The following is a 26,623-nucleotide window of genomic DNA, read 5'->3' as shown; positions in this document are numbered from 1 at the left end:
GCCAAGTACTGAGTATGCGGCAGTCTGAGTGAGGAGGTCATTGCGTGCCGGCTCGGGAGTGGACCAGTTCAGACCTCACATCAGGTGACTGGACTGGTACACTCCCAGGCCGGCACGCACTGGCCTCACTCAGACCACCGCCATACTTGTCTCAGACCGTCACTGACGTGAGGTCAGGTGACTGGACTGTGCCAGCCCAGGAGTAGACCAGTCCGGTCACCTGATCTCACTTCACTGACTCAGGTCAGGTGACAGCACTGGTCCACTCTTGGGCCAGCACGCAACGACCTCGCTCAGACCGCCGCTGCCGCCCTTCTCCTGCTCCTAAATGCGAGTAGGGCAGACATGGCCAAGGAGGAAATTACATGGCGGCAGTGGCGGTCAGAGTGAGGTCGGGGCATGCTGATGGGATGGGAGTGGACCAGTCGAGCCACATGACCTCACGTCACTGACGTGAAGTCAGGAGACTGGACTGTGTCGGCCCGGGAGTGGACCAGTCCGGTCACCTAGCCTCACATCACTGGCTCAGGTCAGGTGACCGGACTGGTCCCCACTCGGGCACCGACCTCATTCAGACCGCCGCCGCCATACTTGAGCCAAGTAGCGAACGATGCGGCGACAGCAAGGTCTGAGTGAGGTCGGGCCAGAGCAAATGAACTTGTGGGCCTTGTACGGCCCGGGTGCCGGACGTTTCCCAGCCCTGGTTTATTTGTATACAGAAATTCTGGAAAGAAAGCCAAGCCCCATTAGCCACATCCACCAGATAAGACACACCCATCACATATGCTGTCCCCATAACCAAAGTGTCCCTGGAAAACAAATTGAAATGTTGGCAACTATGACTATGGGTGGCAGAAAACTAGACAAGTATGATTGAAAGGATTTCTCCAGGCAAAACTGATACACTCAACTTTTGAGTAGATTTGAGAAAGATTCCAAGGCACAAAGAAATAAGTATTAGAGTATGTTCACACGTGGTGTTTTCAGCCGTTTTTCGGGACGTTTAAACGGCTGAAAAATCAGAAGCGTTCTGTTCCGACGGGGTGTTTTTTTATGCCTCGTTTTCCAAAAATGGCACGTAAAAAGATGTCCGCAAAAAAGAAGTGCATGTCACTTCTTGGGACGTTATTGGAGACGTTTTTCATTGACTCTATAGAAAAACAACTTAAAAAACGGCCGTAAAAAAAGCTGCGAAAATCGCGAGTGGCTTGAAAAACGTCTGAAAATCAGGAGCTGTTCACACTTAAACTCAAAAACATTTGAAAATACGGAGCTGTTTTCAAGGGAAAACAGCTCCTGATTTTCAGACATTTTTTTAATAAAACTCGCGTTTTTGACGGCGTTTTTTACGGTAGTTTTGTAGTTGTTTTTCTATAGTCAATGAAAAACGGCTCCAAAAATGGCTGAAGAAGTGACATGCACTTCTTTTTTGCGGCCGTTTTTTTACTCGCCGGTTTTTAAAACGGCCGCGTAACAAATGCTCTGTCAGAACAGAACGCTATTTTTCCCATTGAAATCAATGGGTAGATGTTTGGAGGCATTCTTCTTCCGATTTTTCAGTCGTTTTTCGGGACGTTTACGGCCCGAAAAACGTCTGAAAACACTCCGTGTGAACATACCCTTACACTGTGAGAAATTTTTTACATGTGCCCCACATATTTATATTTATATAGGGCACAGTCCCAACTTACGGCATTTGAATCACAGATAGTGCATATGATCCCCTTCATCACACCCCAAAATTAATACAGTCCTCAGACCCCTAAACACAGACCACAGACCGTACCCCCTAAACTTGTTCAGATTCCAGATTTCCAATTTTATAGCCGTATTTCCACCATATAAGGCCTAATGAACGCAACCGTAGTTTTTATCCGTAATTACGAATAAAATACTGACCTATTAGTTTCTATTAGCCACGGACACCTTCCCGTATATTAACGGGTATGTGTCCAAGCCGTAGAAATCAGCCGCAAAAAATAGGACGTCTTAATTTTCGCATTTACAGACCATGCTCCTATACTTGTTACTGTGAGCACGGTCCGGGCAGTATCTACTGACCGTAAATACTGCACGGTTGTGTGAATTAGGCCTTAGAGGTGGTAAGTTTGCATTTGTCAACTTATTTAACGATTCTAATAATAATAAAAAATATAAAGGTATACGTTGAATATAGCGGGAGTAAAAAGTTTGTAAAATTGTGTTTCTGACACTGGTGATAGAACGACTTATGGGGACATTGGCAGTAATTTATGTGGCTTTGGAGCTCTGTGCCCTCTTACTAAAACAGTCAGTCTGGTAATAGTTGCTGGTCCCGTATATATACACCTATATGCACCTATAGATGGCGCTGTATCCAAGAGATTCCTGTCACGTATTACACCTAGGCGCTCTACAGACGCACTTCTGAATCGCCTCTGTATTTGCGCATGTTCGGAAATGACGTCACAAAACTTTGAAAAACGGCTCCCGGGAAAAAAACAAGAACGAGAGAAACTCATTTTGAATTTATATTTTTAGTTGAATGGTGTGTGTCGTGCTGCAAATCTCTGCCTGGTTTCCAGTCAGTCGGCTAGCAGGTAATGCTGGTGGTTGGAGTTCTACAAAACGCTGTATTACACCCGCGCAGAGGCGTCAGTAAAGCGTGTTATGTGTGTCTCCTCAGGTGCAGCGTGCTATGATGATGAAGAAATCGAAGCTGCCAGTTTTTAGAGCTCAAGCGGCTAGCCCTCCAGGTATGTACTATGTATATCATGTCACTATGGAGTGGTAGTAATATCCTGGAGTAACAGCAGTGTGTGTCATTACTTGTATTTGGAGGCAGTCGCCAATCTCTGTAGATGCTCCCCATGGATGATGGGACATGACATAAGCCGCAGTATGATCAGTGATGGAGTTGTAATTGAGGCTGTATAAGGTTATTAGAATGTATGTGTGTGTGCAGGGCTGCCATCAGGGCAGTACTGGAGTCAGGGGCCCGGCCATGATGCGTTAGGCCCTATTCACACGGTAGGGTTTCCCAGCTGTTCAAAAAACTGCTGTCACACGGCCGCACTAGGAACAATAGACCCCCAAATGGGGCTGTTCACACGGACGTTTTTTTTTTGTTTTTTTTTTATGACGGCCCTGCAAACCCTGCTGTCAAAAAATGGAACATGCCCTATTTTCGGGCGTTTTCCTGGCCGCCCGGCTCCGATAGTCTATGGGGCCGGGTAATACACGGCCATCACTTGAATGTGCTCCAAGTGATGGCCTTGTATTCTGTCACACTCTCCATGCGAGGAGGAGCAGGGTATTTTTTTTCTCCCTGTAGGAGCAGAATCCTAAATCCCTGGCCACAGCTTCAGGAACGCAGTGGCAGGGGATTTGGGATTCCAGTGAAGTCAGGGACTTCTCCTGGAGCCGTCCCCTACAGGAAGGTAGGGGGGGGGGTGCCATCTATGGGGGCTGTACAAGTGGGTGCTGTGTGGCGCTGCCTGCAAGGGGGCGCTGTGGCACTATCTACAGAGGGAAGTGTGTGGCAAAAAAATGACAAATGAAATTCATCCGATTTTAAAATAGACAGGGGGAAAATACTGATGCAAAATGGGACAAAATCGGCCGTTAAAAATGGGAACATGGTCCGAAACGGATGCAAAATGGCTGGAAGAAACGTCCGTTATCGGCCGACACTCGGACCCAGTCATGTGAATAGAGCCTTACTTGGAGAAAGGAACGGGCCCTGCAATGTAACGGGCCATTCTTTACTCTGAAGTAACTTACACTGGGGCCCTGAGAGGAAGATGCTGCATGAGCAGGAAATCGAAGCTTCGTGTGGAGGGATCCGCCCATCAGACAGCTCCTTCTAAACAGGGGCAGGACGACGAAGAGCTGGAGAGGAGCAGTGACACATCCCTCCTCCTGCCTGCAACTTCTACCAGGCAGCTGATGAAGATTTTGCCACAGTGCTCAGGACAGGTAAGAGGGAACTGTAAATGCTATATGTGGGGGAGGGGATTTTGTGCAAAATGTTTTTTTTTTTTTTGTGGGGGCGGGGGGACCTGACTGTAAATGCTATATGTGGGACAGGGTGGGACTTGGCTGTGACTGCTATGTGTAGGGGAAGGGGATTAATTATACATTTTTATTGGGGGGAACTTAACTGTTAGGGGCAGATATGCTGTGTAAAATCACGCAGCGTATCCGCCCTGTGCGCCGCAGGGAATTCCTGGCGAATATCCACACCAAACTGGTGCAGTTTTTTCGCCCGGAATGTCCGTTGTGGAAACTGCAGCATTCAGGCGGCCTGCTAGCAGACCGGCCTCCTGGGATGACGTTTTGTCCCATGTGACTGCCGCTACAGCCTGTGATTGGCTGCAGCGGTGGCATGTCATTCCAGGAGGCCACGCTAGAGGGAGGAAGAAACAGACTTCTGTGTAAGTATAGTATTTCTTTTATTTTTTTCGTGGCGCAATCGCTCGAACCCGCCTCCAAGCACAACTGCTACTATTTTGCGGGTTTTACCTCACCATTGAATTCAATGGCGAAAACCTGCAACAAATAAGCAGCGATTCCGCAAATACAATTGACATGCTGTGGAATAAAACTGCACCACAGGTCTATTTCTGAGCATTTTTTCTGCGGCGTGTGGATGAGATTTGCTCTTATCTCATCCGCTCTGCTGCTACTGTATTTGTGCGTATTTTAAGCAATGTACTCCATTTGCGGAAAAACCACAGTATTTACGCTACGTGTGAACTTACCCTAAGGCCTAATTCACACGACCGTGCTCGGTCCGTGATATACGGTCTGCATGTCGGCCGCATTTCCCGGACCACACACAGTGCAAGGAGCACCGTAGCTATTTATGACGCTGTTAGTCGCTGCCTCCCCGCGGGAATACTGTCCCGTGCTGAAAACATGATTACAGTTCAGGACAGTTTTCCCGCAGGGACTCCTGGCGTCGTACATAACTATGATGCTAGTCCTCCCTGCGCTGTGTTCGGTCCAGGAAATGCTTCAGTCATACGGTCCGTATATCACGGACCAAACATGCTCATTTGTGGAGGCCTAAATGTTATGTGGGGTGAGGGGATTCTGTTTAAAGTCTATGTAAAGCTTTTAAAAGCTTATTTTATTTTTTTAAATATAAATGTCTGTGTTTGGTGCAACTTTGCAATTACGTTTTATTAAAAATTATTTAAACTTTTTGAGATACAGCTGCTTTATATCCTGTATACAGAGCAGCTGTATCTAGTTCTGAGACCTGAATCTGTCATGCCAGTGGGGCTGACTGGTTCAGTGACAGCCATCGGATCAAGCTGTTATCAATCAATCACATCTTTGTTCATAACTTAGATGTGATCTGTAAAGCCGGGTCCCCACGTAGTGTAAACGCTGCGGAATTTCCGCAACTGATTTCCGTGCGGAAATTCCAGAGCATTTACAGTAGCCGCAAAGACTATGAGATTTAGTAAATCATGCCCACGCTGTGGGGAAAAAAAACACAGCGTAAACGTTAATAAATTGACCTGTGGTGCGGAATTTAATGCTGTGTTTTCCTTGATATTCTGTGGCGGATTTTCCCCATTGGATTCAATTGGAATGTAAAACCTGCAACAGTCAAGTGTTGCGACGTTTGTGGCGTAATTGCAACGTTTATGCTGCAAAAATTGAAACTCTTTTTCCTACAATCTGGCCTCCTGGGATGACGTTGCATCTGCTGCAGCCCATCGCAGGCTGAAGCGTCACATGGCCTGCAACGTTCTCCAGGGAGGCTGCAGCGGACATTAGAGGAGAGTATACGTATGGGCGCTTTTTTGCGCAGTGGAATTTCCGTCTTAAATTTTTTTTATTTATTTTTTTCCTCCAGGCGGAATGTCCTGTGGGTTCCAGGTCTAACATGCTGCGTGATTTTTATGCAGCATATCCGACCTGTGAGATCCCAGCCTAACAGCTTGATCCTTCTTGCCAGTGACATGCTGATCCTGCTGACCTGAAGGATTCAGGTCTTGGTGCACGATACATTATACAGAGCAGGTGTATCTCAAAAAGTTAACCGAGCTCTGGTTTTTCAGGACACGTGTTACATTGATATATTGTGTCCTTCCTTATCCCCCTCTTATAGCAGACTTTGCACCTCTTTTGACTTTTGCCCTTCTTGCCAGTTTGGGGAACTTCTCCTGGAAATTGTTGCCCTGGTACGTTGCGTGTGGCCTCGCTTCCAGAAGTCCTGGGTGCCCCCCCCCCCCTTCTCGGTCCCTAAAGATTAGGTTCTTGATAACCACCTCTTGAAATTCCAGGAAAGTTCCCGTCTGGTCTGTACATCGACGTAGCACGTACAATGAGTATAATGCCATCTGTATGATGTGCACGGCCATCTTCTTATACCACACCGCATGGCGCTGTAGGGCTTCAGGACTTGATCTGACAAGTCCACCCCTCCCATGTACCTATTGTAGTCCAGCATGCAGTCTGGTTTGGGGGTCTCTGTACTGGTACCTTGTACAGGTACATGGGTACTGGTGTGGTATCTCTCTTGTCTTGTACTTGACCCACAATATGTTGCTGCTAGAATGTGACCTGCTCTCACCCCTTCTGAGTGTTTGCCCAAGCATAGTCTTAGGGAGGCCTCTCAGATTTCTTCTAGCAGTGCCGCATGCCGCAGGACTTCTGGAAGCGAGGCAGTTGGAGTGGGACGCTGGTTTAAAAATTATCCAGGTAGAGGTGGTAACCCTGGTCCAGCAGTGGGTGCACCAAATCCCACACAATTTTTGCATTAACTCACAGTAAGGGGGGGGGGGGGGTCATTTTGGGGGCTGAATACTGCTGTCCTTCCCTTCATATATTCTAAATTTGTAGGTATACCCTGATGCACTCTCGCACAGCTTATACATCTTCAGCCATACCTTGCCCTCTTACCCGGCAGGAACTGGCAGGAATTGAAGAATCCCTTTAAAATGTACCAAGGACTCATCAATAGAAATACACTTCTCGGGAGTGTATGCTTGGGAAAACCGGGCACTGAAACGGTCTAATATGGGTCTCCGTTTATACAATCAAAACTGGGGTCATCTCGGGGTGGGCACTGTTCTTTATCAATATAATGTAAGAAGTGAAGAATTGCCTCTTCCTCCTTTTTTTTTTTTTTCTTATTTTTCTTTTAGGTTTCAGTTCTGAAGTTGCTTTGAGGGGCCCATATATTAGAAACCCCTATGAAACACCCCATTTTAGAAACTAGACCCCTCAAAGTATTCACAACAGCATATAGAAAGTTTATTAACCCTTTAGGTGTTTCACAGGAATTTAGAGCAAAGTAGAGGTGAAATTTAATTAATTTAATTTATTAGGCACCATGTCTGGTTTGACGAGGTCTTGTGGTGCCAAAACGGTGGAAACCCCCCACCCCTCCCCTAAAGTGACCCTATTTTTTGAAACTAGACCCCTTAAGGAATTCACTGTAGTTTTCATGGGGTGCATGCGACTTTTTGATCAGGTTTTTATTCTATTTTTAAGTGGCGTGGTGACTAAAACACAGCAATTCTACTATTGTTTTTTTATTTTTTACCGCGTTCACCGTGCGCTATAAATGACAACTTGACTTTATTCTGCGGGGCGATACGATTCGGGCGATACCATATGTTTCAAGTTTGTTTTTTTTTAAATGTCTTATGGCGTTTGCACGATAAAATACATTTTGTAAAAAATCATTTACTTCTTGTGTTACCTTATTCTAAGAGCCATAACTTTTTTTTTTTTTTCCATCAGTAAAGATGTGCGAGGACTTGTTTTTTGCGTAACGAACTGTAGTTTCGATCAGCACCATTTTTAGGTACATGCAACTTTTTCATCTATTTTTATTCCATTTTTTGAGGTGAAGTGACCAAACAGTTGTGATTCTGGTACGGTTTATTTTCTTTTATGGCGTTCACCGCGCGGGATAAATAACATCATTTTGTAGTTCAGGCCGTTACTGATGCGGCGATACCAATTATGTATAGTTTGTTTATTTATATTTATTAATAATAAAGGACTGATCAGGGAAAAGGGGGATTTTTACTTTTAAGACTTTTTGCACAACTTTTTCTTTTTATTACTTTGTCCCACTAGGGGACTTGAGGGCAGGAGGCCCTGATCGCTATTCTAATACACTGCACTCCATTCGTAGTTCAGTGTATTAGAGCTGTCAGCTACTCACTTCGTCAGGACCCACTAGGCTTCAGTCGATGGCATAGCCAGAGTCCATTGTTAGGATTCTGGTTGCCATAGTAGCCACCGCCCGCCATCATGGATCGGGCCGTCTATTGTGGCTTAACCCTTAAGAAGCCGCAATCGCTATTGAACGCGGCTTCTAAGGGGTTAATCGGCGGGGGACCTCCGCGATCGGTCCCGGCACATTAAGCTGTGATAGTCTGCTGTCTAAAACCGCAGCTGTCACAGCTCGTGAACGTGCCGACGGAAAATGGCGCCTCATTTACTCCATGACCTACTATTAGGTCACTGAGTGCGAACGCTCTAGTTAGCATGACCTAATAGTAGGTCATGGAGCGTTAAGGGGTTAAATAGTTTTCGTTGGGGATGGGGGGACTTGACTGTAAATGCCATATGTGTTGGAACTTATTTAGCATATATTTACAGGTTACGGTGATATCACGTTTTGTTTTTTTTGCAGAGATATTTGCAAAACCATGGCAAATTACATGGTTATAAAGCAATTTTACAAAAGCTGTTGCATACACGTGATTTGACCTCGACGTGTGAAGATACCGTTGTATTACATTTGTGTAGGGTAGGGGGGTTTTGTTGTAGATATTATGTGAGGGAAAATTTTAGTTATAGTTTTTGTGCGGGGAAGGGTATATTCACATGTAGCGTTTGAGGTGCAGTTAAAAAAAAGATGCATCAAAACCGCGCAGTCGACTGCGCTATTGATTCAGTCAAAACAACGGAAACCTTACAGAACAGAGACTAACGGAAACCATTTGCAATGGCTGCGTTACCATTGAAATTAATGGTAACGCAAATGAAAAGCTATGGTCTCCATTTGTTTGTATGATTTCCGTTCATGGGTTCCCCTGATGGAAAAGTCAGACGGAACCCAGACGCAGAAGTCTAACCTATATGAACATCAGGAACTGCCCCAGAGTTACATAGTTACATAGTTAGTACGGCTGAAAAAAGACACATGTCCATCAAGTTCAACCAAGGGAAGGGAAAAGGGAAGGAAAAATTTCTACACATAGGAGCTAATATTTTTTTGTTCTAGGAAATTATCTAACCCTTTTTTAAAGCCATCTACTGTCCCTGCTGCGACCAGCTCCTGCGGTAGACTATTCCATAAATTCACCGTTCTTACTGTAAAGAAGCCTTGTCGCCTCTGCAGCTTGAACCTTTTTTTCTCCAGACGGAGGGAGTGCCCCCTTGTTTTTTTGAGGGGGTTTTACAAGGAACAGGATTTCACCATATTTTTTGTATGTGCCATTAATATATTTATATAAGTTAATCATGTCCCCCCTTAGTCGTCTTTTTTCAAGGCTAAATATGTTTAATTCTTTCAATCTTTCCTCATAACTTAAATTCTCCATGCCCCTTATTAGCTTCGTTGCTCTTCTTTGTATTTTTTCCAACTCCAGGGCATCCTTTCTATGAACTGGAGCCCAGAACTGGACTGCATATTCTAGATGAGGCCTCACTAATGCTTTGTAAAGTGGTAATATTACATCCCTGTCCCGCAAGTCCATGCCTCTTTTAATACACGACAATATCCTGCTGGCCTTTGAAGCAGCTGATTGACACTGCATGCTGTTATTGAGTTTATGATTTACAAGTACACCCAGATCCTTCTCAACAAGTGAATCCGCCAGTGTAGCTCCCCCTAGGACATATGATGCATGCAGGTTGTTGGTACCCAGATGCATAACTTTACATTTATCTACATTAAACTTCATCTGCCAAGTGGACGCCCAAACACTTAGTTTGTTTAAATCTGCCTGCAATTCATGAACATCTTCCATAGTCTGAACTATATTACATAGCTTGGTGTCATCTGCAAAAATAGAAATCGTGCTATTAATCCCATCCTCTATATCATTAATGAATAATAGTGGTCCCAGCACTGAACCCTGGGGTACACCACTTATAACCGGTGACCATTCAGAGAAGGAATCATTGACCACAACTCTCTGAATACGGTCCTTGAGCCAATTCTCAATCCAATTACAAACTATATTTTCTAAACCTATAGTCCTTAATTTACCCATTAGGCGTCTATGGGGGACAGTGTCAAATGCCTTTGCAAAGTCCAAAAACACTAAATCCACAGCGGCCCCTCTGTCTAGACTTCTGCTCACCTCTTCATAAAAACAGATTAGGTTGGTTTGACAACTTCTGTCCTTAGTAAAACCGTGCTGGCTGTCACTTATAATGCTATTTATTGTCACATAATCCTGTATATAGTCCCTCAATAGCCCCTCAAACATTTTCCCCACGATGGATGTTAAGCTTACTGGTCTATAATTACCCGGGGAAGACCTAGAGCCCTTTTTGAAAATAGGCACCACATTTGCCCTGCGCCAGTCCCTTGGCACTATACCAGTCACTAGAGATTCTCTGAATATTATGAAAAGGGGGACAGAAATAACTGAACTAAGCTCTTTAAGAATTCTAGGGTGTAACCCATCTGGTCCCGGGGCCTTGTGCACATTTATTTTATTTAATTTAGCTTGGACCATCTCTACATTCATCCAATTCAGTATATCAACTGATATATTAACAGCACTGGCATCGGCTACATCAGCTGCTCCTTCTTCAGTTGTATATACAGAGCTAAAGAACCCATTTAGTAACTCTGCCTTCTCTTGATCCCCTGTGACCAACTCCCCATTACCATTATCTAGGGGTCCTACATGTTCAGACCTTGGCTTTTTTGCATTTATATGCTTGAAGAATTTTTTGGGATTTGTTTTACTATCCCTGGCCACCTGCCTTTCATTTTGTATTTTTGCTAATTTTATTACATTTTTACAGATTTTATTAAGCTCTTTATATTTTACAAAGGCTACAGCTGTACCCTCAGATTTGTATTTTTTAAATGCCCTTTTTTTGTCGTGTATTGCCCCTTTCACAGAAGGTGTAAGCCATGTGGGGTTTAATTTGAGTCGTTTATACTTGTTACCTATAGGAATAAATTTTGCACTATAATAACTCAAAGTAGATTTGAAAATCTCCCATTTATCATTTGTTCCATTATTTGACATTAGTTCTTCCCAGTCTATATCCTGAATTGCCGCCCTCATCCTGGGGAAATTGGCTTTCTTAAAATTAAATGTTTTTGCCCTCCCAGTCTGCGTTTGTTTTTTACAGTTTAGGTAAAATGTAACTATATTATGATCACTGTTACCGAGGTTTTCACGAACATTGACATTCCCAACAAGATCTGCATTATTAGAAATGACCAGATCCAACAGAGCTTCACCTCTAGTCGGGTCTTCCACAAACTGGCCTATAAAATTTTCCTGCAACAGGTTGAGGAAATGTCTCCCCTTTGCAGTTGAAGCCGAACCATGACACCAATTAATATCCCGGAAATTAAAATCTCCCATTATCACTACAGTACCCGCCTGTGCAGCCCGCTCCATCTGTTTATATAGCTGAACTTCCATCTCCTCAGTTATATTGGGGGGTCTATAGATTACACCAAAAGTAATTTTTTCAGTGTTTACCTCCCTTTCTAGTTCCACCCACAAGGTTTCAACCTCCTCACAGTATTCACCCACTATTGTCTCTTTCACACTCGACTTCATATCATTTCTCACATACAGACATACACCACCACCTTTCCTATTTGTCCTGTCTTACGAAAAAGTGTAAAACCCTGTAGATTTACAGCCCAGTCATGTGAAGAGTCCAGCCATGTTTCAGCAACACCAACTATATCTATATTTTCTTCCAGTATCAAGGCCTCCAGCTCCCCCATTTTGCTTGCTAGACTTCTGGCATTTGTGAACATACACTTTAACTTGCCTGTCAGTTTTTCACTTTTATTATCAGAAATGTGATTTGACATTAATCGGGCCTTTTTATTTACACTGATGTTTTGTAACGAAAGGATCTCCTTATCTTGTTGTCTAGTCCTCTCCCCACATTCTGTTTCTCCCCCCACCAATATAGTCTGACCCCTCTCTAACCTGGCTACCCCTTTTTTTTTTTCTACATTGACCTCCCTCCTCAGCCCTAGTTTAAATACTCCGCCACCCCAGCTAGAATTCTCTCCCCCAGCACAGCGGACCCCCTTCCATTTAGGTGCAAATCATCTGCAGAATACAGTTTGTACCCCAATGAAAAGTCAGCCCAGTGCTCTAGGAACCCAAATCCTTCTCCTCTACACCAAGACTTCAGCCATGCATTTAACTCCCTGAGCTCCCGCTGTCTTTCCTGTGATGCGCATGGCACAGGCAGTATTCCTGAGAATACTACTTTGGAGGTCCTTCCCTTCAGCTTGTAGCCTAGTTCTTTAAAATTATTCTTAAAGGCATGGTGTCGCCCCAAAAACATGTTTTTTTTTTAAAATTTAAACATTTAGTGTGTGGGTGATTAAACATTGTTCAAATTTTTTTTATTTTTTTCGCGAGTCAGGAAATATTATAAATTTTTTCAAATTTATAATACTACCCATTTTTGGTCACTAGATGGAGCTGTTTGGAGCTAGTTCCCAAAATTGCAGCATTGCAACATTGGGTTAAAAGCTATCGCTCTAGTGAGCGCTCAGCATCCCCCCCTCCTTTATCCTGGCTAGTGACGGGATAAACGAGGGGTTTGAAAGGTTTAACCTGCTACACTGTGCGTCGCCATTTTTTGAGGTAACCCACAGTGTAGTAGGTTTACATGCAGTAGTAAACACACACAAACACTAACATACATTGAAATCGCTTACCTGCTCCTGCCGCCGCGGCCCGTCCGCTCCCTTTGCTGCCGCTGTTCCATGTGCACTTGTCCGGAAGCCGCGACCGGAAGTAGTAATCTTACTGTCCGGCCGCGACTTCCGGTCCACAGGAAAATGGCGCCGGACGGCGCCAATTTCGAATAGGACTGTGTGGGAGCGGCGCATGCGCAGTTCCCACACAGACGCCGTACACGGCAGTCAATGGGACGGGAGCCGTTCGCAGTCCCTATGGGACTGTGGCTGCCGTATTCCATGTCTGTGTGTGTCGTTAATCGACACACACAGAAATGGAACAAAAAATGGCAGCCCCCATAGGGAAAAAAAAGTGTGAAAAAAAGAAACAGTAAAACACAAACACACAAATGAAAATAAACGTTTATATTAAGGCACTTACATCTTTAACATATAAATAAAATATTTGTGATGACACTGTTCCTTTAAGGCTCCTCCACCTACCATTTATTCTGTCGTTGGTACCGACATGGACCACGACAGCTGGATCATCACCAGCCCCTCCCAGCAATTTGTCCACCCGTTCCACCACATGCCGAACCCTGGCACCAGGGAGACAGCAAACCATTCGGTTGAGGTGGTCTTGGCGACAAATTATTCTATCCGTCTTCCTGATTATAGAATCCCCTACGACTATCAATTGTCTTGGCTTACCTGCATTACCATCCCGCCGACTACTAGCTGGGCTGTTCTCCCGGCTGTTAGGGAGATCAGTATCCACTAGGGCTGCCATTTCTGAGACTGACACCCTCGCATCATCACCCAACTTGGCAATTTTGCCTGGAATGTCAGAAACCGGATCGGCCTTCCTTGTCTTTGACCCCTTTCTACTGCCTCTAACTACATTAACCCAGCTACTTACCTGATCCTGCTCACCCATGTCTTCACCCTCCAGTTGTAACCCACTAACTGCATGCTCTGTGAGCAGCAAGCTCCGTTCAAAATTGTCTATCCTCAGTGTTGCATTCTGCTCCTCCAGATCTCTAATACGAGCTTCCAGGTGAACAACATGCTCACATCTGCCACAGAGATATTCACCCTGGAACTCCGGCTCCAGTCGTTCATACATATGGCAAACTGTGCACTGAAGAAAACCTCCAATCTTGCTGTCCATTATCCCTGTTACCAAAAAAACAGCGAACAGGTGTTAATCAAAAAGATAAAGAAGTGGAAGAGCACTTACTTGGGCTTTAACTCCTCTTTTGAACTCCGGTTTTTGGAACTACACTTGATATACAAACCACGTGTTATTCAAGCCACAGAGCAGGCTCTACAGAGTAGTGAGGCCTGATTTATAGCACCTGGTAGCAGCTAACCCCTCCCCCTTGCTCAGCTATTCAGCAGGAAGGAAGCTGTAAAGGAAAAATGGTTTTAAATAATGTCACTTTTGCAAACTTTGTAGCAAGCAAGCAATCAATACATATATCACATACAATGGCCCCCCACTTTGTCACACACAACACAGTAAATCAATCTGGTTTTTGGAACTCCACTTGATATACAAACCACTTGTTATTCAAGCCACAGAGTCCCTGGGCAGAGTGCTAATAATAGACTCCAGCCCTTCGAAAGCTCCACTCCCCGTGCGACGTATCCCACTGTATGCCATACAGTGGGATACGTTTTGGCTAAATAGAACAAAATCCAAGGCTCCACGATTTCGTTCACTGTAGTTGACGTTGGCACCAAAATGGATTAACGCATGTAACGTACAAACATCAGCATTACACTTTCAGTTGTCCACCACCGGTACTGGAGGGGGGGGGGGGCAGACATCTGTGTCAGTCTCTCTGTCTGTGTGTCTGTCTCTGTGTGTGTCTCTCCTCGGAACTAAGAAACTCTTATACTTACCCAGAACACTCTGCTCTTGTGTCCAGCCTGGCCTCCTGGGTTGAGGCTGGTGCGACCACTACAGCCTGTGATTGGCTGCATCGGATGAAACGTCATCCCAGGGGACCAGGCTGCAGGATGTCAGAGGGAGGCATCCCATGACTATGGGTAACTATAGATATTTTATTTTTTTTACTTTGTTTTTCCACAGCAGACGTTTCTTCCGAAAAACTGCACCATGATTTGGGCCTTTTTTCTTTTTGGTCCGGAATTTCCTGCTGCGTCCAAGGTGGATACTAAGGCTGCGTAAACGTACAATCTGCCCTATGTGAACATAGCTATAAAGTTCAAGGTAGTGCTGGGCGGTTAATCGAGTCCTGTGACGAATCTGTATTTAAACAATCATTGAATCTATTTAATAATCTCACCGTCGGGCTGAGCTACAGGAGTAAACGCCGCCCCGTCGCATCGTCACCTGTGACTAAGATGGAGTCGCTCGTTTACCACTGTTGCTCCCCTGCGCTGTAGCTGGCTGCCATTCCATCCATTCTGAGAGGAGAAACAGGACGCAACAATGCTGTCTCCTCCCACTTCCTCCTGTGGCTGCCCGACCTAATACTCCGTAGTACTGGCATGGCAGTACTTAATCAGTTAGCCTTCTATTGGCTGGTAGCTTATGGATTCATATGCTGCCAGGCAATGGCCGTCTGTCATTCTGAAAAACGGATGATTGGGGATATAAACGGAGATTCGTGCCGAAGCCCCTGACAATCACGGCCCATATATGAACAGTGATGTCAGTAGAAGAGCAGGAGTCCCAGGCAGAGTGCTAGTAGTGCTCTGCCCAGGACTATAGTTCTGGTGCTGAACCTGACATCACTGTCCATATATGGACCGTGACGTCACTGGCTCCCCCTGAAGCGGAAACCTCGGCCAGGGAGTCGGTAATGCTTTGGTTGGGGATTCCACTCCTAGCGGGAGCCCCAAAGACACTAAACTGGGTGGAGGGGGGTGCACTGTGTGATACTTGCTGGGTGGAGGGGGGGGGGCGCTGTGTGATACTTGCTGGGTGGAGCAGGGGGCGCTGTGTAATACTTGCCGGGTGGAGGGGGGTTGCTGTGTGGCACTCGCTGTGTGGCAAGGGGGGGGGGTGCGCTGTGTGGCACTCGCTGGGTGGAGAGGGGGGGTGCTGTGTGGCACTCGCTGGGTGGAGAGGGGGGGTGCTGTGTGGCACTCGCTGGGTGGAGAGGGGGGGTGCTGTGTGGCACTCGCTGGGTGGAGAGGGGGGGTGCTGTGTGGCACTCGCTGGGTGGAGAGGGTGCTGAGTGGAGAGGGGGGCTGCTGGGTGGCACTCGCTGGGTGGAGAGGGGGGGGTGCTGTGTGGCACTCGCTGGGTGGAGAGGGGGGGTGCTGTGTGGCACTCGCTGGGCGGAGAGGGGGGGGTGCTGTGTGGCACTCGCTGGGTGGAGTGGGGGGGGCTTAAATCTATGGGGGTACAACCTGGGAGCCTAACTTCTTTATGGGGGCATAAAGTGAATTGGTCTGCCATCTTACTGCGACCAAATGGCGGAGCCGAACGCAGCCTATGTATTGAAAGCTAGATGAGCTCGGTGAGAAAATAAATCTATACGTGTACAAGATGCCTATTACAAACAGGCAAAGAACTAAAAGTTTTCATGGGAGTGCTTCTTTAAATTATCTCCTGGTATTTTTTTTTCAATTTATTTAATAGTAATAAGAAAATCGAGATGGACATGTGTTTTTTTTTTTTTTTTTTTTTTTGTTCAGTAGGAACCTTCGTCGTTTACTTCCAATGAGTTGAGGTTTTCCAGCCAGTAAAAATTGATGGCCTGTCCTGAGGACAGGCCATCAACAGCTGATCGCTCGGGGTCCGACTCCTGGAACCCCTGCCGATCAGCTGTTTTGAAGTGGGTGTAGCGCTCGTGCGAGCGCTGCTTCCCCTTAATTTCTGTTTGCTCACTGTGAATCTTTGACATGCATTTAGCGGCGATTCAGTTATTGCAGCCGCCTTCTCCTATTGAAGCGAATGGGAGAAGGCTGTAGTACCGGTGAATTGCCACAAAATGTGTGTCAACAATTCACAGTGAGCAAAAAGTAATGAACGAAGCGGCGCCCCCTTCAAAACAGCTGATCGGCTGGGGTCCCGGGATTCAGACCCTGACCCATCAGCTCTTGATGGCCTTTCCTGAGAATAGGCCATCAACTTTTACTGGATGGAAAACCCCTTTAAGTTCCTCCATGGTCTCGTGATGGACACACCGGTGCTGGAAACGTTAGGCCACATGCACACGATATGGATTTACAGTACCAGCAAAGTAAATGTGAGTTCACGTAATCTCATCTACATGAATTTTTCCACACCTAAACTGATCTGCTGTGTGGTCAAATCTGCAGCATGTCGATTTATCTTGCGTTCTGTCTACGAATTGTATCTGACGAGTTAATTAAAAATGCACATATTTCAGGTCAAAATGTAAAATCTGCACCTCCGTTGCTTGAGTGCCTATTTATTTTCTTACGCCATTCAACTGTTATCACGTTGCGGAGGGGACGATGAGCTTTCAAAAGGGGTCGTCCCCCTCTTTCGAACCCCTTTGGCCCCATGCACACAAACGTGCTTTTGCGGCCGCAATTCCTCCGAAAATCCATGGTAGTATTGTGGCCCCATTCATTCCTATGGGGCCATGCACACGACCGTGGTTTCCAGAGTCCGTGCATGGCCGAGGAGCCCGCGCCGCATAAAGAACGGGCAAGCCTTATTGCGTCCCTGTTTCTGTGGTCCGGGCTCATTGAAAATAATGTGCATGGCCTGAGATTTGCGGGCGGCTCGTGGCTGACAGTTCGCTGCCAGCTGTCCCGAAAATCACGGCCGTGGACATGACTACGGTCGTGTGCATGAGGCCTTAGATGCTGCATTCACTATTGACTGCGGCATCTAAGGGGTTAAACGAGCAGGGTCATTAAGTGCGGGATTACCTGTTTACCTGCGCTTCTGTTTTAGATTGTCCGTATCCAATTGTGCAACGTGTGCATGTAGCCCCACAGTTACACAGAGCTGCCTTGTAACGAGCCGTGCCCCTGTGTGATCACGTGACCAGGACAGAAATGTATCCGCTGGAAGTAAATAATGTTCCAACTGAATAATTTATATTCCAATGCAGCAAGTCGTCTCCTTCTAGGTTTTATATAATGTTTTCTCTTTACCAGGTGATTATCTTTACTGACCTTTTTATTGCAGTTTGTGTTTTAGTAATATAAAATGTTCATATCTTTATTTTGTTAGACCTTCCATTACCTGTTGCCAAAAAGCCCTGTCCTCGGAAGCCTGTTGTTCCTCTCTACAGTAGGGATCCCAACATTGCATTCTCTTCTGGTACCCCAAAATGTGTTGTGTTTAAGGCTGGAAGTAATGGGTAAGTCACTGCATTGTCTCTACACAATAAATCTACTAGTTGTGTTATCACATTGTGATTACTTCCCTGAGGTAGTTGCCAGGGATCGATATCTTGTCTTGCTTTCGTTATGTGCAAACTTACAAGCGTGTCACAGCTTTCATAGAGCCTATGACAGGTGGACTGTTTGGTCTTGTTCACACAGTGCAGATTTACTATGATTTTTTTTTTATTAAACCCTATACTAGACAGATTGAAAGGGCCATGGTATTCCCCCCCCCCCCCTCTCTGCCTGGGCTAATCTGAAGCCATACAGGAAAAGGAGGATCACAGATCTCCTCCCCCTGAAGTGAGAGCTGCAGGAATATTCCCCCACTTTAACCTGCCTTAGCTCAGATTAGATGACGGCTAGAGGCTGGGTAACGTCTTGTCTAAAGTGATGCCGTATTCTCAGCGGAACTAGAGCCTTTAGGGGAGGGACACATGGCTTGATGGAAACTGCAGGAAATGCCGCCCGAAAAACTGCACCAAATCGTGGTGCAAATTTTTTGTTTTGGGCAGAATACTGCAGAAAAAAAAGCTTATACTTACCACTTGGGCATTGTCATGGCAACGCATCACTCTGTTCTGAGTGCACCCTGGCCTCCTGAGATGATGCTGTAGTCCCATGTGACCACTGCAGTAAGTAAAAGCTATTTTGTTTTTTTTTCAGCAGAATTATAGCATTTCCAACGCATGTCTCCTTGCTGCAGGTATTACCTCCCTACTGAATTAGATGGGGAAAACACACAACGGAAGAGCAGCGGTTTGGCAGCATAAATTGACATGCTGCGGATTAAAAAACCGCAGGTCAATTTATGAACGGTCCTCTGCTTTTTTTTTTTTTTCTGTTTTTACCCGGTGTGAATGAGAATTTCTGCATTGAAATTCGTTACAGAAAATCTGGAGTGTATACACCAACTTAACAGTTAATCCCGGAACTGTGCTCAGGCTTCAGGAAAAGTACATGAGATGAAAGTTGCCTGCAATGGTAAATTTCAAGCATTTCGCCAATCATTTCAAAATTTATCGAAAGTGATTGGTCATGTTAGGTTTTGTTTTTGGGGATAGTGGTCCGCTGAAACAATGCATGATGGGCCAATCATTCACCACTTTGCGCAGCACGTTCTGTTTTTTTTTTTATGTCCCTATCCCGGTTACTATGTCACCTGTCTGCCAGTTCGGTCTTGCCTGTTGATGGTTAGATCGTTCATTGCATTGTGGCCAATCCTGGTTAGAGATATTGCCATCTCAGACATTTTATAGTATAATCATATCCACATTTACCCTCTGCTGGATGGGGTGGCTGGCTCACCAGGGGGGACGTGGGTAGATGGTCCTCATTCCTCCAGATAGGTGAAAATCCCAGAGGTGGAGAAGGACCGTGTTATCAGTCATAATGTGGATAGGTGTAATTTGAACTCTGGGATTGCCACAGTTAACTGGGACAGGGGTCTCTATTCTGTCAGTTGGTCACACTTGTGCATTAATTTGTCATAGTAATGGAAGGGACAGTTAGAGACTGAGCTTGAGCACTCCTATTTGACAGCTTCTGTCATTCAGGTTGCTTGGTTAACTGGAATTGTTCAAAAAGCTGGGCTATATTCATGGTAGAATGTTTGCTCTATTCACATCTATGTCCAAGTTTCCGTTGATAGAAACCAGGACGCAGTGTTGGGTATGTCGTAAGGAGCTATTGCAGTTCTCTTCAGAATAATAGATATGTACTATTTTTTTATTTTTTTAAACAGAAAGAAGTCTCTCGTGTCTAGTAGACGTGGTCCTCCTACACAGGGGTGAGTAGCTGACATTAGTTATGAAAGCTGATGAATGTAATTTATTGGTAACATATTTATATCACTGTGGAAGCTGTTTTACTACTGAACTTGCATTTTATTCTTGGTGGACCTCTTTTTAAATATGTACTTTCAAGGTGCAACACCTACATATATATATATATATTATATTCTACACGTAAGCATTTATTTGTGTATTTCATTGACCAATCTGGCCATCGAACTAAGTGCCTTATTAATCAAGTCCTTGCACCACCTATAGTACATAATCGATAAGGTTAAGACACAGGTCCCATCACATCTCGCCTATAATCCTACCTTGTGGATCCAGAGGAAGGCAAAAACCCCTGAGGCAGATGCCAACTGCCCCCAAAAATTCCTCCCGGACTCCTAATATGGAAATCAAAATAAATCTCCAGAAATTAGTACTCATAACCTGTAATATATTTTTCAAAGAAGGCAGCAAGGCCCTTGATGAACGTGTTCAAAAATCAACCATCACAACATCCTGTGGCAGAGGGTTCCATACTCTCACTGCTCTTACTGTAAAGAATCCTCATCTGTGATCCTCTTTTCCTCTAGACGTAGGAGATGTCCTCTTGTCCTTGGTACAGGCCTAGGTGTAAAATGATCATTAGATCTCTGTACTGTCCGATTTTATATATTTGTAGATTGCAATTAGATCGTCCCTATGACGTAAAGCGTTAATGTGTTTTTTGTTTTTTTTATTTAGTTTTTTTTGCACATAAACCCTCTCCCCAAAAAACTAAACTCCAAGGTAAAAAAAAAACACTTCCCCACCTAATACATTGAAAAGAGGAAAAATAAATAAACATAATTGGTATCGGCGAGTCCGTAAAAGTGTGAACTATTAAGATATAACACGCACGGTGAATGCCATAAAACTCCAGAATCGCTGTTTTTTTGGTCACCTAATCTCCCACAACAATTGTAATAAGTGATCCAAAACTTGCGTGTACCTCAAAGTATTACTATTAAAAACTACAGCTCATCCGACAAAAAATAAGCCCTCATACCGCTCGATCAACGGAAAAATAAGTTATGGCGCTCACAATCTGGCGACGCAAAATAAAGTTTGTTTTTTTTTCCGTTTTTTTTTCCCTTGTAAGAGAACTATTGCCGTAATTGTATTGACCCGCGGAATAAAAATAACATGTCTTTAATTGCACGGTGAATTCTGTAAAAACAAAGCGCAAAAAAATATGGAGGAACTCTTATGGCTGGATTGACAAAAAAATACGTTACGGTGGGGAGGAGAAAAAGGAAAAATGGCTGCGGCGGGAAGAGTAATTACATTGGTCGCCCTCCTTTGCATCGGCTCTAGTTCAGCCATGTTCTTATATGCAGGTGCCAAAAACTGTATGCAATATTTTGTGTGTGTGGCTGCACATAGCGATATAGCTATATCGCTATCTGCTGTGTAAATGAATGGGGAGAAGTGTATGACGCTGATTGGTCAGCGTCATACACTTCTCTCCACAACGCCCACTTGGTCAAAAAGTAAAACACTGCCAGTTGTCCATTAAGAAACATTAGCATAAAGCGAAAATAGGTCATAATGATTGTTTTTCTAAATAAAAAAACTCTGATGTACTCTACATTACAGCGCTGATCATATGTACAAGATAGGGCACTTATAATGTGGTGACAGAGCCTCTTTAAAGACATCAAGGGCTTTCCTAAGACAGGAGTCCCCGGCTGGAGATCTTGTGATGCTCTGGCTGGGAACTCCGTAGTTGAAAGCCCTGACTTCACTGTCCATATATGGACGATGTTGTCAGGGGCTTCCACATGCTCAAAGTAGCGCTGTGTGTGGGGAGTCCTCGGCCAGGATCAGTTTTTACCGACCATAACCAGGATCGATTCCAGAAAATGGCCGGTAAAAATTTTAATACATTATGCTGTTACTATAGCATAGGCTGCTGTTAGGGCAGCACATCGTGTGCCCCAACAACAGGCATACTGAACAGACAGCTCTGGGGTCCTTTCTAGGTCCCGAGGGCTGACTGCAGAGGAATTCCCCGGTCTTGTATCATGTCACCGGGTTTCCAGTGACGCGATGAATGAGGGCAGTTCTCTTTAAAAATGCCGTGGTTACGGAGCGTGGCGATCAAAGCTGGGGTCGGAATGTTTTCCGATACCAGCTGTGTTCAGGAGACTTGTCTTTCAGGAGCTGTAAATTACAGCTCTTGCTTAGAGGATGAGCGTTCATGTCCTCTTCTACAGCAACGCCAAAAGACGTTGCTGTAGACTAAGCACCTGCACCGCCTGCCGTCAAGTTGTTACTGAGCGGTTAAAGAGGCTCTGTCGCCAGATCATAAGTGCCCTATCTCCTAGATAAACTGATCGGCGCTGTAATGTAGATAACAGTGGGTTTTTATTTTGACAAACGATAATTTTTGAGCAAGTTATGAGCAATTTTAGATTTATGCTAATTAGTTTCTTAATGACAAACTGAGCGTGTTTTTACTTTTTACCAACTGGGCGTTGTAAAGAGAAGTGTATGACGCTGACCAATCAGTGACCAATCGGTGTCCTGCACTTCTCATTGTTCCAGCCCAGCTTCTTTCACTGCACACACAGTGTGATTGTTCACAGCGTAATTGTGCGGTGAAAGAAGCTGGGCTGGAACAATGAGAAGTGCAGGACACCGATTGGTCACTGATTGGTCAGCGTCATACACTTCTCTTTACAACGCCCAGTTGGTAAAAAGTAAAAACACGCCCAGTTGGTCATTTAGAAAGTAATTAGCATAAATCTAAAATTGCTCATAACTTGTTAAAAAATAATAGTTTTTCCAAAATAAAAACCACTGCTGTTATCTACATTACAGCGCCGATCACATTATGTAGGAGATAGGGCACTTATAATCTGGTGACAGAGCCTCTAAGGGGTTAATTTATATACCGGGTAAAGCTCCCGAAGTGTATGTTAAAGAGGCTCTGTTACCACATTATAAGTGCCCTATCTTGTACATAATGTGATCGGTGCTGTAATGTAGATAAGTGGTTTTTATTTAGAAAATTTTTGACTGAGTTATGACATATTAGCTTTATGCTAATGAGTTTCTCAATGGACAACTGGGCGTGTTTTACTATATGATCAAGTGGGCGTTGTGGAGAGAAGTGTATGACGCTCACGAACCCGTGACCACTCAGCGTCATACACTTCTCTCCATTCATTTACTCTGCAGATAGCGATATAGCTATATCCATATCTGCAGCCTCATACACTCACACTAACATTACTGCAGTGTCCTGATGAATATACATTACCTCCAGCCAGGATGTCATGTGTATTCATTCTCCTGACCACTTCTGTAGCATCTCTGTGATTTACGGCATAGCAGGCGTAGGTTCGTGAGATTACACTGTAAACTGTCATTCACAGCGAGATCTCGATGTGCTGTAAATCACAGACACTACAGAAGTGGTCAGGATTCTGAATACACATCACGTCCTGGCTGGAGGTAATGTATAAGCATTTCAGAAGATACTACTGGACATTTGGGGTCCTTGCATGCCGCTTATTACTCAAGTGTTGGATGAAGTGTCAGGGACTTCAGGGTTGCGCTTTGCACATTTATCTTCAGTGGGGGGAAACAAAGCCTTGTCGGACCTGATGTTTTAAGCCTACACAATGTTTATTAACAGGGCATGTAGTATTGTAATAGTAAACGCATTTATTTATTTTTTTTGTTTATGTAGCCTCATTAACCACAACAAAATGGTATCTGAGCTGAAGGACCAAAATCAGTTATTGGAAGCCGAAAATGCCAGTTTACACAACAATCTGGTCAATGCGCAGGTGAGTTTCTCTTGATTGTTTTTTATAACCTCCATAAAGCATTCCATTATTCTCGACCAACGCTACATGTTCTAGTGAAGATTGGCTAATCTGGACATCCCATGCTAAACCTGGTTGGAGAAGTATGTGGTCTCTACAAACCCTTGTAACACCCAACATGCGTATCTATCTTATAGCAGGGATACGTGTCCCTAACTGCTCCAGTTCTACTACAGACATCGGTTTCTAGGGGATCTGCACTTATCCAGAGATGTTTTTGCTACACTACTGATGACGACATTCTGCAACTGCTGCTAGCAAAATCTATATCGCTACTAGGGATGCACGATGCATCGAAACTTCGATACTGTGCATCCCCAAACGGTTCGATACTGTCATGTATTTCGATACACACTCAGTATAGTAATACATGAACGTATGAGAGCGGGGCTGCGGCTGTGTAATACAACCATTGCCCCGCTCCTGAGTCCTGACTTGTGCGCGCCGTCAGGATGATGTGATGCGGCCGGCGCTACACTAATGAGCGGCGGCAAAAACAACATGGCGGGCGCACTACAAAACACCCCCATTTTCTGTCTTCAGTGCCTGCGCCGCCGCTTATTAGTGCAGTACCGGCCGCCTCTCCTCATGCTGACCTCGCACGCACTTAATGTCAGGAACGGGGCAATGGCTGTATCACACAGCCGCAGCCCCGCTCTATAACGGCAGGGATCAGAGAAACCTAATCTCCGCCGCTATTCTCCTGAATGCTGCGATCAGAGCGGACTGCAGCATTCAGGAGAAAATGAGAAGCGGGGGAATCGCATCGCAGGAATCCCTTGAAGGACCCCAGGGCTGTCTTACCATATTTCCTGTTAGGGCATACTTGGGTATGTCCTAACAACTGCCAGTGTACTATCAGTATATCGATATATACCAGTACATTAATGTTTAAAAGTAAAAACTTAAAAGTAGTATTAAATAAAAAAATACACTTGACACTTATTTTAATGTTTATTGTAAAAAAAGGTGCAATACATAAAATATACACATTCAGTATTGGTGCGGCCGTAATAACCTGCACAACAATTTCTCTGCGTCATTTATGATGTGTACGCTGTAAAAAAATTAAATAAAAACTGCTTTCTATCACTTATTGTGGGGCACGAGGTGCGATGATGAATTTAACCTCCATGTTCCTCACATTAATAGTAATTAACCCCATCATGTAACTTACACATTAACCCATTATAACTGGGAAACATGATGGGGTTAATTACTCTTAATGTGAAGCACACAAAAAATTAATCACACCTTACGCCTCACATCACAAACTCGAACTTTTTTTATTTATTTTTTTATTACTGTTGGCAAAGTATCATTTTGGTATCGAAATCTCAATACTACACTAAGTATCAGTATCGAAGTCCAAATTCTGGTATCGTGACATCCCTAATCTCTACCATCCTAATGTGTCAATTCTAGTTCCATACCCTAGTAGTCACACTTGTTGCCATTGAGCATTGTATCAGCAGATATACATGTCACTACTACTCCCATCCTCTGTTGTAGTAGAGTATTGTTCCCATCCTTCCCTCATTACCTACACTTGCCACTACCAACTTCTTGCAATCTTCCCTTCACTACTGTACAACTATCTGCTAGAAATCTAAAGCCCTGTTTACAGTTTTTTTTGCAGGCAGAAAGAAAATCTGCCTTAGAATTCCTTCAAGACTTTTGAGGCAGATTTTGACCTGCCTGCGCTTTTTTATTTATTTATTTATTTTTTAAATTTATTTATATGGTTTTCATGATGTTTTTCGCCCGTTGCCATTGAAGCTAATGCAAGGTTTTTGTGTCCTTAACCCCTTAAAAACACAACCTATTTTGGCCTTGTGGACACAGCCGATTTTTGCAAATCTTGACGTGTCGCTTTATGTGGTAATAACTCCAGAATGCTTTTGCCTATCCAAGCGATTCTGAGATTTTCTCGTGACATATTGTACTTTATGATACTGAAAAAAAATGTCGTTAAATTCAATATTTATTTGTAAAAAACACCAAAATTTAGAGAAAATTTGCAAAAATCTGCATTTTTCTAAATTGTAATGTATCTGCTTGTAAAACAGATCAGAATACCGCACAAAATATTTACTAGTTAACATTTCCCATATGTCTACTTTGTTTGCATCGTTTTTTGAATATTCTTTTATTTTTCTAGGACGTTACAAGGCTTAGAACTTTAGCTGCAATTTCTCGCATTTTCAATAAAATTTAAAATGTTAAATACTTTTGTGTCAAAAAAGACAAAAGTATAATAGGTATGATACCTTTATTGGCTAACCATAAAAGTTCTATACGCAAGCTTTCAGAGCGCAGAGGCTCCTTCAGGCAGTTTACAAATGAATGACTTAAAAAAAAAAAAGCACAACATTTAGATGTTACACAAAGACAATTAGTACATGAAGTGATACATCATTAAGATAAGCCGGGGCAATAAAACTGAGGTTATAGGGGTGATGACTTAGGAGTTAAGGCATCTGGAGTCAGTCTGATGGGGGACGTGACGTGTGTCCATGTAGTGGCTCATAAATCCTGGTCTTAGGCCTCATGCACACGACCGTAAAAACTCCCGTTTATTACGGGTCGTAATTACGACCCGTAATAACGGGCTCATAGACTTCTATTGGCCACGGGTACCTTCCCGTTTTCTTACAGGAAGGTGCCCGTGCCGTTAAAAAAGAAAGAACATGTCCTATTTCAGGCCGTAATAACGGCACGGACAGTCCATAGAAGTCTATGGAGCT

At 44.2% G+C, this 26,623-nt stretch overlaps 1 protein-coding gene across 1 annotated transcript in view; it reads left to right on the top strand.

Moving 5' to 3' along the window:
• Positions 1–2,420: 2,420 nt before the first annotated feature.
• KNSTRN (kinetochore localized astrin (SPAG5) binding protein) overlaps positions 2,421–26,623 on the top strand; it is a 57,203-nt gene continuing 33,000 nt past the window's right edge. The window contains exons 1-5 of the mRNA XM_075844840.1: positions 2,421–2,579; positions 2,666–2,735; positions 18,066–18,195; positions 19,965–20,009; positions 23,738–23,837. Of these exons, the coding sequence (XP_075700955.1) occupies positions 2,678–2,735; positions 18,066–18,195; positions 19,965–20,009; positions 23,738–23,837 (333 nt within the window). The 5' untranslated portion in view covers positions 2,421–2,579; positions 2,666–2,677. The remainder of the gene's footprint in view (positions 2,580–2,665; positions 2,736–18,065; positions 18,196–19,964; positions 20,010–23,737; positions 23,838–26,623) is intronic.

The sequence above is a fragment of the Rhinoderma darwinii genome, chromosome 12 (assembly GCF_050947455.1).
Source record: "Rhinoderma darwinii isolate aRhiDar2 chromosome 12, aRhiDar2.hap1, whole genome shotgun sequence".
In the NCBI taxonomy this organism is placed as follows: domain Eukaryota; kingdom Metazoa; phylum Chordata; class Amphibia; order Anura; family Rhinodermatidae; genus Rhinoderma; species Rhinoderma darwinii.
Note: the sequence above shows the minus strand (reverse complement) of the source record. Positions and strands in the feature narration are given on the sequence as shown.